Source organism: Odontesthes bonariensis, chromosome 5 (genome assembly GCF_027942865.1).
Source record: "Odontesthes bonariensis isolate fOdoBon6 chromosome 5, fOdoBon6.hap1, whole genome shotgun sequence".
Lineage (NCBI taxonomy): Eukaryota > Metazoa > Chordata > Actinopteri > Atheriniformes > Atherinopsidae > Odontesthes > Odontesthes bonariensis.
Window position 1 is genome coordinate 26,356,296 of NC_134510.1, and position 14,475 is coordinate 26,370,770.

A 14,475-nucleotide genomic window follows, 5' to 3' on the forward strand; every position below is an offset into this window, starting at 1 on the left:
GTTACAGTGTCTCTGATCTCTGCTCTACAGTGGAGACGATGAAGAGGCTGAAAGCCCTTTACAGACTGTGGTGGAGGAATCAAGTGGCATGCCGTCATTATCCTCTCCCGCAGCTTCAAAGATGCTAAACTGACGCTTAAACTGGTCCACCATGTCCCATTACAGACAGCTTTTCAAGAATTCTGATGAGGAGCAGAAGGGTAAAGATGCTGACATGAATCCAAACTCAGACCTGAGTCAGGTCACATAAATTCCCCTGTTTGTACTCTGATCCCTACTATTCTTGTCAATAAACACGGCATGATCAATCGACTCTTTGATCTTCCAGATAATGGACAGGAAGTTCAGGGCTGAGATCTAAGTTGTGGTGGTTGGTCGAGCGAGGGCAGGTGCACAGAAAAAAACAGGAGTTCATGTTAAAGTAAGGAACATGCTTGTAAAAAAGGGAAAGTTCTTTGGTTTTGTTTTTTTATATTTTGCCAGAAAATTTTGTTTCTCCTCTTTTCTTTAAAGGAGCATCATCCTGTGGAAACACAAGACCACAGGAGCCAGCAGTGAACCTATAACAAACGCTGAGCTGGATGTATTTTAGAAGAGGCTGATGATTTGGCCTTTGTCTCTCTAGAAAATCAAGGCAGCATAGAGAGATACTGTAGTTTAGCTTGACAGAAGATAATGAGGGCTCTAAACGGATCTATGTAGATGTTTACATAAAATGGCATGAAAAAGTGGAGGCAAAATTTCTGTTACTGTAAAAAGCTTTCTAAGTAAAAGATGACCAGAATTACAATAGGCACAAACTAGTTTTATAATATCTTAATCAGAATACTTTTTTTTTATTTCCATCTTTTACTGTTGAAAATACCCAAAGGGGAAAGCTTTGATCATAATAACCAGAAACAAACACCACCTTTAACACATTTCGCAGCTTTTAAACCAACTCATTTTGTTGCAAGTCATAGCCCTGACAAGCTGATTAAGGTACAGCTTGGTAAAAGTTGCCTGAGATGCTGGGATGGCAAAACTTTTCAGAGTGCTCCATTTCTCTTTTCTCTCTAAATGGTTTAAAATATAAGCGATGATAGATAGTTAATTAGTTTATTTCTGTAACTACAGCTGTCGTCTGATATCGACATATTAGGGTTCACTTTCAAATTACCACAGATCAACTGCAAACTATGAAAGTGGAGCTTTCTGGGGCTCAGGGTTCCTCTTTAACTTTTATACAATGGATCTGAAGATTTTATTCGGGTTGTATTTATCTGGAATTTTTGGAAAATTTGCTGAATGTTTGTGTTTCCTTAAGTTACACAAGGCATTTGCGCATCTCGCCGCGTATTTACGGTAGAAGGATCTTCCAATCCCGCAGCTTCTGCTCCTGCCTGCGGTTACATCTTGTTGTCTGAACTTCAGTGACGCGGTGACACTGGATTTCTTTGTTATTCGTGCATGCTCTGCGTCTTTTTTATTCATCTCATCACGTTTGCAAAACATTTCCCCCGGTGTTTTGTATCTTTCTTGCGGTCCACCTCTGCTCGTTTCGGTCGTGTTTTTGTAGGTTATTATTGGCTTGTTAGAGGACCGTCAGGGAGCAAGCGGGGATCCATCAGTCGCCGTTAAGAGCTTTAAGGATAAGAGGATTCTTATTTTGAACGGTTACGTAATCAGGTAAACTGGTGTTCTGAGCGCACGTTTTTGTTGTACGTTTAGCAGCAGACCGTGATTCATCCAGATAAAGTATTCTGTTATAGCAAGACAATTTCCCGTCCGTGTTCATGCCAGATCTGCAGCGCTTCAGTTTTAAATACCATAGCATGAATCCTTTGTTGGGGGCTAACACGCATCTTCAACAGCACCCACAGCAGATCCAGGCGCCCGGACACCCAGACTCTCCCTCAGGCCTCCTCCCCGACGCCGTTTTCGGTGGACCGGACCCGGCGTCTCTTTTCCTAGGTGAGCAGACCGGCACAGGGCCTGATCAGCTGGGGCCTGACTTCACCGCACCCTCACCTTACCTCCACCTCAACCACAGCAGCCCCTATCCGCACCTTGCGGTGCCGCACCCACCTGCAGCGATGGCCCTCAGAAACGACCTGGGATCCAACATCAGCGTCCTCAAAACCCTCAACCTGAGGTTCAGGTGCTTTTTGGCCAAAGTGCACGAGCTAGAGCGTAGAAATAAGATTTTGGAGAAACAGCTGCAACAGGCACTGGATGCTAATAAGACCTGTCAAGGTGGATGCTGTGAGAACAAGACGCACACCCAGGAAACGGGTGTGCAGACCGGATTTGTTGGAACTATACCCCTCAGGCCTGGCTCCCTCCCTTTCCACAACACCAACAACTCAGCCAGGAGGCCGACAACACTGTTCACGGCACCACTCGCATCGACCCTTCCACCAGCGGCCACTGAGAACTCGAGTTCCACCCAAACTAATACCACTTGTTATCCAGCTATCACTATCAGCCAGTCCTCCCCCTGTGTGGACTCTCCAGGATCTGGCTCGAATAAAACTTTCCAAAACAGCAGCACAGGCCCGGGTAACTCCACCAACCCTCCCCCACGGTTCCTCCCAGGGACCATTTGGTCCTACAACCACACCCGCAAGTTTGGCTCCAGTGCAGAGCGTCTGACAAGCCCCGGGGTGTCCTGGATGCACCCAGATGGAGTTGGGGTCCAGATTGACACCATCACCCCTGAGATAAGAGCCCTTTATAATGTCCTTGCTAAAGTGAAGAGGGAAAGAGACGAGTATAAACGCAGGTAAATGGATTTAAACCCTTTTATTGCACGACTATAAGTCCTTGAGGTACATTTCTTTGTACTGTTGTTTCTTGAGTGTATTTTATGGTGCAGTTTGGAGGAGTGAGCAGAGCTGTAAAGCATCTGCAGGTCAGCTGTCTCCAGCAGAAGTCAGCAGAGTCAGCACAAAGCCTCTCTCCGTCCTGCACCTCCAGCTAGGTCTGCATTCCCTTCATCTCTGACCACAGAGGCAGGTGCTGCTGCCACAAATACACAGGAAAATTAGACACGTCGTGAGCTAAATATAAAGCAGAATGGAAGTCCAATCTTGAAAAGAGTGTGTAAAGGTCAGGCAGTGGCACAAATGTTTAGCCCAGAATGCACAACTGAGTCTGGCTAATGACAGATTGGTGAGGAATCCAATGCTGAATTCAAGTTTAAGTTATAAGACACTGACAGATTAATGTGTTACGTGTGAACCAGAATAAAAGTCAACTGTGCCATAGGTTGGAACAATTTTGTTTCCTCTTTTTCAATTTTTTTTATTTGTGCCATTGTTGATTAAAATGTAATATTGCTGTTTTTTTTTTTTTCATGTGACCTGAATCTGGTAAGAACAGACTGCTCAATTGACATCTTTCCGCATGCTATGTGGGCCAGATATGTGCCACAGCAAGTTTGCTATTTGTGATGATGTCATGTACAAATGAGTTCTCAGAATAATCATCAGTTGCTGCCAATGGCTCATGGTGACATTCACCTCTATAAAATCTGGATGCTTTGATCTCCAGTTTGGGAAGACAGCTGTCTGTGTCTGCAGAAAGGGAGGACGGGTCAATGTGCACTCTCTTCTTTTTTGGTTCACATTTAAATTCTTGACCAAAATGTCTCCTGTTGTGATTCTGAAAGATGCCCCGTAGGCCTCATGTTTCAGCACATTCATCACTGAATTCCCTCAGATTATGTCCAAATGAGCAACCATGAGGACCACAGTATAGTGGGCTCTTTGTGGCACAGGGACAACACATGCTTTCTTTGTATGTAGAGACATATGAGAGCCTGAGTGCCTTTTTTCTTTTACCTGTGAATCAAGGTGTGTGACCATAATGTGTCCCACTCAATACTGAGAGCTCGGCATTTTCTCACGTTTACCGTAGGACAATATAAAATATTTCCCCAACTTAATTCCTCAACTATGCAGTCAAATATTTGTACTGTTAATGATGTAATGAGATACTTTTGCTCTATTTTAGAGCTGCTACCACAGAGGGCAATTAAAAAAACAGCTTGTGGTGTAGGTTGCATTGCTTCAAACTTTTTTTTTTTCCTTTCCTCTGGCTCCTTTACCCATTACTCCTTTACTCAAGGACTTCTTTCTCTCTCCAGTCTACCTTTCTCCTCTCTCTTACACTGCCCACCCACTCCCACCTCTCAGTCCACCACACTCTCCATTACGGGTTCTTTTTCTCATGTAAAACTCAACACAGTCCCTCACTTCCTCTCCCCCTCTTACGTTCTCTTCCACTGCGCAGCATCCCCTTCTCTACTCTTCACAGTCTATCTGCAATGCAGCATGCACTGCAAGCTGTCACTGCTGGATGGCGGCTCAGCTTGCAGGAGGAAGCACTTCTCGACTGCCTGCGCCTCACTGATCAAACAGCCGTCTCCTACGGCGACAACAACCCCTGTTCAATGACTCAGTTTCTTTCAGGTTTAGTATTCCCAGAAGGGCTCTGTGTGCTGCAGCATTCTGCATTTAAAACAGCATTTCTGCAAGAGCCTGCAGACTGCAGTGCGTGGATTTCCCCCTGGGCATGTGTGGTGTGAAGTCACACGATCTAAGATTGGTGGGCTAATCACGTGAGCACCTGCATAATAGTAGCATGGAAAACATCTGTCAGGAAGTCCTAGAATTTAGTCAGACATACGCTCACCTTCTAGTGATGCAGATCTGGCTGTTTCAGAAAACACGAATCCACTCAAAGTTTTGTGTTATTCCTCCTCTTTTAAGCAACGATGACTCAGAAATGAGTGTGCAGGGTGATTTTAAGTCGCACAGTTTATGTATATGTATTGGGGATGATGTCCACAGAGGCAGAGCATGAAATCAGTCTTGCAGGCTTGTTTAAAATCTTAAAAATCATTATAGATGCAGCAACATCTGCAGTTTGAGATGATCTATAGCAAAGGTTTGGCCATTATTTTAGCCCACCAATAAGAACATTTATTAGTGGGATAATTTGTTCTGCTCAGAATTTATCTTTGTCATAAACAACACATTAAAGCAGTAAGTATTGAGGTTTTTAGGGATGTGTGTAAATAAAAGGAATTATATTGTTATCAGTTGTTTAAGCACACTCAGTCAACCATCAATAGGCTGCCTACTGATTCAGGAATGGATGCAGCTTTAGCAAATGCTGCTTTAACCTGGACTGCAGAGTCATGTGACGTGGTATGAGTAATGAGAGAGATGCACCAAAAAGAGTATAACAGCTGGCTGTAAGCTTTCAACCTACTGCGTTATGTGAATCGTGGGCCCGTTTACTCTCTTCTCTCTAATCCGGTGCAGAAGATGCATTTGTGACACTGTCCATGATAAAAGTCATGTGTATACTTTGTGTTTCATCTCCGTCTGCATTAGGAAACCTAAAACATAAACTGACTCAAACTCTTACTTTGACTCATCTGCGTCTCTTTCAGATGGGAAGAAGAATACACAATGAGAATGGATCTGCAACAGAAGATTGCAGACCTACAGGAGGTAAGAATATGTAGCCCTGTGTGTGTGTGCTTGTATCATTTCTTGTTCGAGGAACAAAGAGCAAAGTCCCAGAAGTTGGATAAAAACACTTTGGTCTGAAGACCGTGTTTAACATTCATTTGATGACTGGTTAAGACGAGTAGTAGTCATTCAAATCATTCAGTTCGACTTTATTTGCATAGCACTTTCACAGAAACTTAAAGCAGCACAACGTGCTCTACAGTGTTTGAATGCAAAATTGGTAAAAATTGTATATAATAAAAAAAGCTTTAAATACATTATCCTGCAACCCAGTCTACCTCAGCTCGAATCCATGTCCAAAGTCCAAGATAAAAGTGAAAATCCCATTTTATTTAGGGGAAACTTTGGAGATAAAATAAATGATGAAATGAAAATATAAACGTAATTAAGGTTCAATTGGAGATCAGACTAAAAGTATGGTAAAATAAAAGGACAGCCGTATACCAAGCAGTAAAAACTGGCTGAAATTTATGGAGGAATATACATAAATAAGTCATAAATAAAGGCACACATTTGATTAAAAGTCAGATCGAATGGTTTGTGCCAGGGTGAGAGTCCAGGAAATCAATGTGCAGTTCAACCAAAGTCATATTTCAACATGAATCAGCTGCGAGGCGTCATGCTTCAGCTGAAGTTTAGCTGGCCTGCTTTCTGTTTGTAGTCTTTAACTGCAGCCATTTGGTGCAGGTAGTGAGCAGGGAGGTCTTTCTCTCTGATGGTAGTGGCAGTTTTTTCATGCTTCCTGTGTCACCGATGAGTTTACCAGAAGTCCTAACTCACACATACTGTAGCTGTTGCACTCTCTTGTCTCAACTGACCATCGGATAATTAAATCACGTGAACCATTCTGATTTAAAAAAAGAAAAAAAAAAGTCTGCAACAGAAGCATCAGATTGGACTTATTTTTTTTGCTTCCTGCACTCATTTTTTTCTTTTTTCTTTTCAAGCCAAATCTTTTGTTTTCTTTTTGGGTGGTTTCCTGTACGTGCATGTGTGTGCCGTTCTTTTACGTTCATCAACACCATTGCCAGGAATCTTCACCTGACGCTGTGTAGTTGGCAGCACCACATCCCCTGGAAACCACAAACAGTAAAGCCCCACTTGAAACTCAAAAGAGTCTGACTGGTATTGTAGCATGTATGAATAAGTCAGTAGGGAGACGGGAGTGTCACGGACGTCCGTCGGATATGTCAACAGCTTCTCACAGCGGGTTTTGCATTGAGCATTTCTACGTGCTTTGCAGATAAAGCCTTTTATTTTGTTGCAGGTCTCTGCTTGCATGTTACGTAACCATCTCTGGGTGCGTGTGTTTGCACTAGGCGCTTCATGTTTGGTCTTTGTGGCTTTCTTTACTGTAAATGTGCAGGACCTGCAGGAGAGTGAAGGCTGTCAGGACGAGCTGGCTCTCAGAGTGCAGCAGCTGAAGGCAGAGCTGGTCCTCTTCAAAGGCCTCATGAGCAATGTGAGCAGAACCAGCTCCCACAGTCATGCACTAATCAGGCATCCTTTTAGCTGCTGTTAGTAGTGATAAATTGCCTGTAATGGATCCATTTTTTCCCAGTTTCTTTTCTGCTTTACAGATTAGTGATAAACCATGATAATCTGAAACGTTTAAGCACAATTTTACTCTATTCAACCTCATGGGTTGACTTTCCTTTTTCTTCCTCCATATTCTGTAGAATTTGTCTGAGTTGGACAGTAAAATCCAGGAGAAAGCCATGAAGGTGGACATGGACATCTGCCGAAGGATCGATATCACCGCTCGCCTGTGTGACGTAGCCCAGCAGAGGAACTGTGAGGATGTGATCCAGATGTATCAGGTGCATGAACGGAAATTAAACCCAGTTATTTGCCATCAGAGTTTTTCTAGCAATGATAATTGATCGTTTTAGTTTGATCCACTGATCCCAAACCTGAAAATGTTGCTGCAGGTTCCTAACAACCAATCACCTATTAACTGCCGGCGCAAACAAACTCCTCTGTCTTTTAACGGGAGCGAGTGTGACGAGCCGGTCAGCACCTCTGAAAGTGACGGAGGCGTGGTTAAAGAGGAGGAGCACTATGGCTCATCAGCCAATCAGATCAACGAGGAGATGCAGAGGATGCTGAACCAACTGTGAGTGGTCGGATTTTTAAATCTGACAACTTCCATCCATCCATTTTCTTAACTGCTTGATTCCACATGGGGTCGCGGTGAATCTGACAACAGTAATTATGTGTCATTCTTTCCTCTTCCAATCATTTTTCTATGAGTGTGCCTTTTTATTCTAACTTCAGGCGTGAATGTGAGTTTGAGGATGACTGTGACAGTCTGGCCTGGGAGGAGACTGAAGAGACATTGCTTCTTTGGGAGGACTTCCCAGGATGTACTTTGCCTCCAGATCCTACCCATCCAGCAGGAGAGGTAGGCCATTACAACGAGGGGAGGCAACATCTACAAAATGTAGAGCAGCATGATTATGTACACTATGTTCACCGGGAGCGTCGCGTGTGCACGACATGGGCTTTGCTAAGCGTCTTAGCTACATTTTAGCGACATTAATGCCAGCACAGCAGCTGCCTGCACAACAGCTTTTAACACACGGATGCCACTGATAATGGCCATAAATACAGTTCCGTGTAAGTGAAGACATGTCATCATAATCTGTCATGATCATGATAGCTAAGCAATATTTTTAAAGTCTCTGTTTTGGTTTGTGAAAGGTGTATTATTGCTGATATCAAGGTCAATATGATGACCAACCCATGTTTTTACTGTGTATTATGCTGAGAAGTGCTTTCCCGCATGGAAAAATAGTCACGATGCTAAAACTTTGGACGCCTCGTGGTTGCAGTGCATCTCAAACTGCAGCTTCGGCGTGAGTCTCGTGCAGCTGGTGTGGAAACTCAGTGGAAAACCATCATTTTGTGCACACGCAGTGCTCTTGAGTGACTTCTATTTGCTTCAAGAACAGTTTTAAACGTTTGCCGAAGACCTTTGTTACACAGACCATATTAAAAAGATGCACACAGCCACCATAACGCCACCCAAGGATTTTTGGATTTTCCACCACTTTGGTTAGCGCTGCCCTAAAGCACACGTTGCTTTCTTGGCTTTTTCATTCTCATTTCACAAATTAAACATCATGTTAAGATGTGAAACTAGCAGTCGAGACCAGAAACTTGTCAAGCAAAAGTTTTTTGAGCTCACTAAAGTGAGAGGTAAGCTCATTTTCCTATACAGTTTTATACAAGACATTTGCCTTCTATATACATTCTGTGGTCTGTAGATTCATGACATCCGGTCTGCATTGTTTCAGTTAGAATTTAAATCTGAAAGGAGGGTTTTTACATAAATTGAGCTTTAAAATAACAGCAAAAGGAATTAGTATAAGTAGAAAAAGGGTAGCCATAGTTACATCATGCTTTTAAAATGTTCTGATGAATTTTGTTGTTCATAGCTACTTTGTATTGAACACAAAGTTAGTGCAGAAGTGTCGTCACCTGCTGATGGCTGCCAGGGACTGGCTCCTAAAAACGTCTGGCTCAAACAGACCTCCATTCAAAATGAGTCTTCTTCTCTCATGAAATATCTACATGATAAGTAATAACTACACCAATGGGAACATCTGGGGTAATGTGGGGTTCAATATGTTGCCCAAGTCAAATCGGCATGCGGCAAGGTGAAGCTAAAGATCAAACTGGTGCATTTCCTGAGCCACATGTACACATCAACTGAATTAATTTCCACGGATCCAAAATCATTTAAAAAAGTTATACCTTATTTAGATCATTCTGGCTTCGAAGAGAAGAATATTTGCCCTCATAGGTTATAAGAATCATTCTTCAAGTTCACCTACAGTGTGTAGCCAGGTGTTGCTCCCTTTTTTTTTCCATGTCACATCTTGACTTCTGGAAGCTGCAGATATGTCAGGACTGTTGTTGAGATTTCATGGAAATTTTTAAGGGTGGAGTTGCTGCAGAGCAGCAGGTTTGTATCTCAGTCGATAGTCCCTCCCTGTTGTGGGACTATTTTAGGACCATACACAGAAACTGCAGCCTGTGTTGGTGTACAGTATGTTTGTTTCCAAGAAATGCTTGTAAGTATTTGTTTTCGTTCACCGGTATTTGAACAGTCTGTTGTCCCTTTGAAGGGAGGTGCTGCATTAGTCAGTGAAATTTGAGCTGCGGGGAGCATAAAGCAGCCTGTGCCTTGATATTTGTGAGCCTTCGAGGCCGCACAAATTTACTTCTAAATGTTACTACAATTCATCACGTGACACAAAATGTCTTTGTTCTGTGTTTGTATCTAGCAGGAGGACTGTCTGGAAAAGGTGATTAACGACACAGAATGTCTGTTCAAGTCCCGAGAGAAGGAATACCAAGAGACAATTGACCAGATTGAGGTCAGACACTTGCTACCTTCTTTAAAATATGTTTAATAAGATCCCTGTTCATATGTCCTGCTTCTTGTTTTTCATACAGCTTTGCTTGCAGATTAGTTTATTCTCATGTCCTCTGGTCTGTAGAATAACACAAGTTTTCATGCGTTTCATGCATGTTTTGCACGCACTCGACAATGTTTGCAGTAATTTCTTGTGTGCAGATTTATAAAAGATGACTTGCATCTTTATCTGCATATTTAAGACAGTTCACTGACTTTGAGCCATCCATTTTGTATGATGCATCACGCAGCTTTGGCGAACATCTTTATCTGTTTTCTTGATATTATATTTTTAATAGTTTAATCTCATATGTGTGCAAACAAACAGCTTTTTGACTTGCTATAAAGCAGTTTTAATAAAAAAAAAAAAAAAAAACCTTTTATGGTAGAATAGACTAAACTGTGGTCAACTGCGTGCGTTTCCTTGGATTTGAACTTTTTGAGTATATGTTTCCCGACCCCAGCTGGAACTAGCCACAGCCAAGAGCGACATGAACCGGCACCTGCACGAGTACATGGAGATGTGCTCGATGAAAAGAGGCCTGGATGTTCAGATGGAGACCTGCAGGAGGCTCATCACACAGAGTGGAGACAGGTACACACACAAGTTATTTATCATTTATATCATTCAAGTGGCCTACATAAGTGTCATCATAAGATGTGAAGTGTTTTCTTCTGTCTGTTATAAACCGTTTATTGTTTGTTTACTTATACTATGTGGAGACTAACTAAACTTCTAAAACTGATTTAGTCTTTTTATGTTCTGTTCGGTGGCATCTAATTGTAGAAAGTAAATATTTACTCCCCCTGCCTGATACCATGTAGGTCCCAATACAAGCAACTTAAACAGCTTCAAGCTGTTCAAGCATGAACTCTGAAGGCCTATCAAGCATCAGATCCTTGCAGTCTCCCAAGGTCTGAGGTGTGGCCTCCACAGATTGGACATGTTATATTATTGTCATATTATCCTGAAACAGGCCGTTGCCACTTTTGCTGCTGTTGCCACTGTTGCCTTCTTGAATCACTGATTTTCTCTCTCATAGTACCCCTACTGCACCGGCACCAGCAGAGGAGAGTGACCAGAGAGAAAACGACAAGTCTTCATCTTCTCCACCTTCTTCCTTGAGCGCTGGGAGATCTTGACACTTCCTCACCCGACCCCTGCTGCTTTCAGCTACAGTACCACACCGATGCAATACTCACCAATAACTACAGCAACACCATGTTTACATGTGAACATATTTATTCACTGAATCGTATCATTTATTATTGTGTTGTCCCTGCAGATCAGTCTAGGAGAACTTGAACGTTTAAAAAGATTAATATTGTGACCGATTATGTGATGAAGATTCAGGAGAATGAAGGTCCTAAACTAACTGTAGGTAAACATGCTGCTGTTTATCTTTGCAATGCGGCGAGGCAGCAGGAAAGCATAGCAAGACTTATTTACACTGCACACCATCAGACATTTTAGTGATAGTAACACAAGCACCTAAAGATAATCTGGAATCACAGCAAGTTTTACTCATAAGTAAACAAACAAGCAGGGATCAGGGAAACTGGATTCAAAAATAATTTTCACACTTAAAGCCTAATAAGATGTCATGATACAGCATTTTACTGCCTTGTGGTTGCATTCCTAGTTTGCTCTGTATCCATATGATACAGAACTAAATCATGGGCTAAACAAATCATCACTCAAAAATGTATTGTGTGCTTTGTTTAACAGATCATAGAAATGGAGAAACAAAGAAATATACCAAAACTTTGCTTGTTTTTGTACCCGACAGTGTACAAAACTACCAACATGCCTTCCCCTTCCTGCAAGTATTGCTTGGCGTGGTACTGAAAATTACAGCTTTGGTCCCACTCTGTCATTTATAGACTATGAATAACCTAATTTCCTGTAACTAGCTGTCATTTGGTGAGAGGCGGGGTACAACCACGGGCAAGTCGCCAGTCCATCACAGGGCCACGCAGAAACAATGAGACAAATAGCCATGTGGGCTCACACTCACTCCTAAGGTCGATTTAGAATTAGCAGTTAACATTAACGTGTATGTTTTTGGACTGTGGGAGGAAGCCAGAGTACCTGAAGAGAAAATGCAAAAAGACCCAAGCTGAGATTCATACCAGGACCCTTCTTATTTCCTGACTGCAGACATCTATTTCGAATCCTAAATCTATTGATAAATGGCCAAATGGGCTAATATTTTCAGTGCAATTGCAAAGAATGTATTCGCTGTAAGCTACATGTTGATATCACCAACATTCTGGTGACTGGCTCAGAGAAATCCAGCCTCAAATGGGCACTCATATAATTTCGCTGGGTAACTCATGACAACCCGAAGACGCATTTTTATTTGCAAAGTCGGCGTACCAAGATCATAAACAACATTTCACATCATAACTGCAAGCATCCCCAGACCTGCCTTTTATCCAACTTTTATTAGGTATGAACAGTTACAGTAAGACAATGAAGCCCAAAGACTGTGGCACTGCTGCTGCAAGGCCAGTGGGGGTGGAGAGGGGCAGCGGATCGTAAATGTAGCCATAAAGTCTCTGTCTGGTGCACTGACAAGACTGAAGCTTGTCGTAGGTTAGCGTTGAAAACCATAGTTTTATTAAAGCAGATGTGCTTAATGTAGAATATATTAAAAATGTTGTTTGAGCAGAGCTGCCTGGATGAGCAGAATCACTTTAAGGAAGGCGGAAAAACTTTAAAAAAAAAAGAAAAGAAAAGAAATGGTTGTAAAAAAAAAAGTAAGTTAGCCACCGTGTGCCAAAATATAATGGTCAGATTGTGACTCAACAGGAAATTGCTAAGAAAAAAAGACTAACTATAGCTGCGGAAGCTATCTCTCCAAGGTGCTTGATGTATATAACTAAACCTATTTTTGAGCCTGTAAGCGTTTGCGTAGAAAGGAAGCTAAACTGTATGAATCATATGAAACAATCAGCACTATTACTTGTAAAAAAAAGAACAATGTTGACATGCTAGAAACAGACTACTGTGTTTCAACTTCTTTTACATAATGCAGGTGACACGTATAACACATACCTCATTTTTACTTTGTGTTATTTTCTGGACATATTTAATCACGACTCCAAAACAGGGAAGTATATATTGGAATAATGCTGGATATCAATACCATCAGGGGAACAACCCCTAAATCACTGCTTCACTATCAGACACCGTTTATAAGGGAGTCCTGGCTGTAGTTTACTCTGCGTAGCTGAAGCATCTTCTCCCATCAGTGTTTTGTTTCAGTAACAACGACAGGAGGATGGATTTCCGCTCATGCATGTGAGGCTGTTGGAATCAGCTGATTTAGTGTGTTACTGCTTTTAAATGCAGAAGGAAGAGATTTGAGATTTATTGTGCGAGTTGTAAAACACCATTTCTCTCCGCATTGTTTTACTTTCACCCGCTCTTTCACACACTGAGTGAGTCTCTGTGTATGCATGTGCCAGTGTGTGTGTTTTAGAGTGTTATGTATGTACAGTGAGTGTTTTTAAAAAGACTTTTACTGACACACATGCACAACATTAAGAAGAATGAAACAACAATCTGATGTCCTTTCGGCATTTGTCTCTGTGACATTTTAGTCCCAGGTGTCTTTTGGTCACCCCTAAAGTCATAAATCAAATGATAATAGCACTATTTTCCACTGGTATGCTTTCTTTATGAGTGTCTGTGGTTGTCAAGTAAAGTCGATTTTAAAAATAGCTCAAGTTCAGGAAAATGCACCGGTGAAATACCAATGCTTTAGCAAAATGACTGTACGATGGCTTTGACATTATAAAGGAAATAAAGCTTTGAATATATTACATGTGTTTAAAGGCTGCAAATGAAGACTGTCCAGTCACGCACCTGAAAACAATCTTATAAAGGCTTTGAATTGAAACACAACCATGTGATTAATCTGTACGGCTTTTCAAAGATAACTACGGCAGAGGAAGACGAAGAAATGCATTTTTTCTGTCTGTTACCTTGTGTTTTCACAAAAGGAAAAAATCTTACCTCAAATTATTTAATTACAATGTGCATCATGCAACAATTTGACCATTATCCTGAGCATCTATCAGGAACTAAAAGTGTGTGATTTTGCGACAAGACAAAGTCATCTTGGCTTAAAAGCTTCACTGCAGAGTATGTAATGTGTAAAGAGAGACTGAATGAATAAAAGATGCAACTGAGCAACAACGTGTGGGTTTATTATTGTTGCTTTCATTTTTTTTGCAAACACTCGGACTTGACATTCATCTCAGTATTAAAGGATCCGCAGACATGGAATTGAATTAAATGTGTTTGTAGTGTCAACACAAAAGTGAAAAATTTAGTTTAAACTAAACCAAAAGTAGCATCTCTGTTCAATTATAACTTACCAGCCTCTCAAAACTAACCACAGTAATGGTGGCTGTTGTGCAGGAGGTAGGAATAGAGTGGTTGTCCCTCAATCAGAGGGTTGTTGGTTTGATCCCCAACCTGCCAAAGTGTGAACTGTGATGTGGACGTGTGGCAAG

General features: G+C 41.7%; 1 protein-coding gene across 2 annotated transcripts; it reads left to right on the forward strand.

The window, feature by feature from the left end:
• The first annotated feature begins 1,361 nt into the window (after positions 1–1,361).
• Positions 1,362–14,155, forward strand: iffo1b (intermediate filament family orphan 1b). Of its 2 annotated transcripts, none has more exons than XM_075465787.1 (9): positions 1,362–2,764; positions 5,444–5,504; positions 6,892–6,987; positions 7,205–7,345; positions 7,457–7,641; positions 7,803–7,929; positions 9,821–9,910; positions 10,413–10,543; positions 10,992–14,155. In XM_075465787.1, the coding sequence occupies exons 1-9, from the start codon at positions 1,776–1,778 to the stop codon at positions 11,089–11,091; spliced, it is 1,920 nt and encodes a 639-aa protein (XP_075321902.1). In that variant the 5' UTR covers positions 1,362–1,775; the 3' UTR covers positions 11,092–14,155. The 2 variants fall into 2 exon arrangements, with proteins under 2 accessions (XP_075321902.1, XP_075321901.1); XM_075465786.1 differs by having other exon boundaries at positions 1,363–2,764; positions 9,818–9,910.
• Positions 14,156–14,475: the final 320 nt, after the last annotated feature.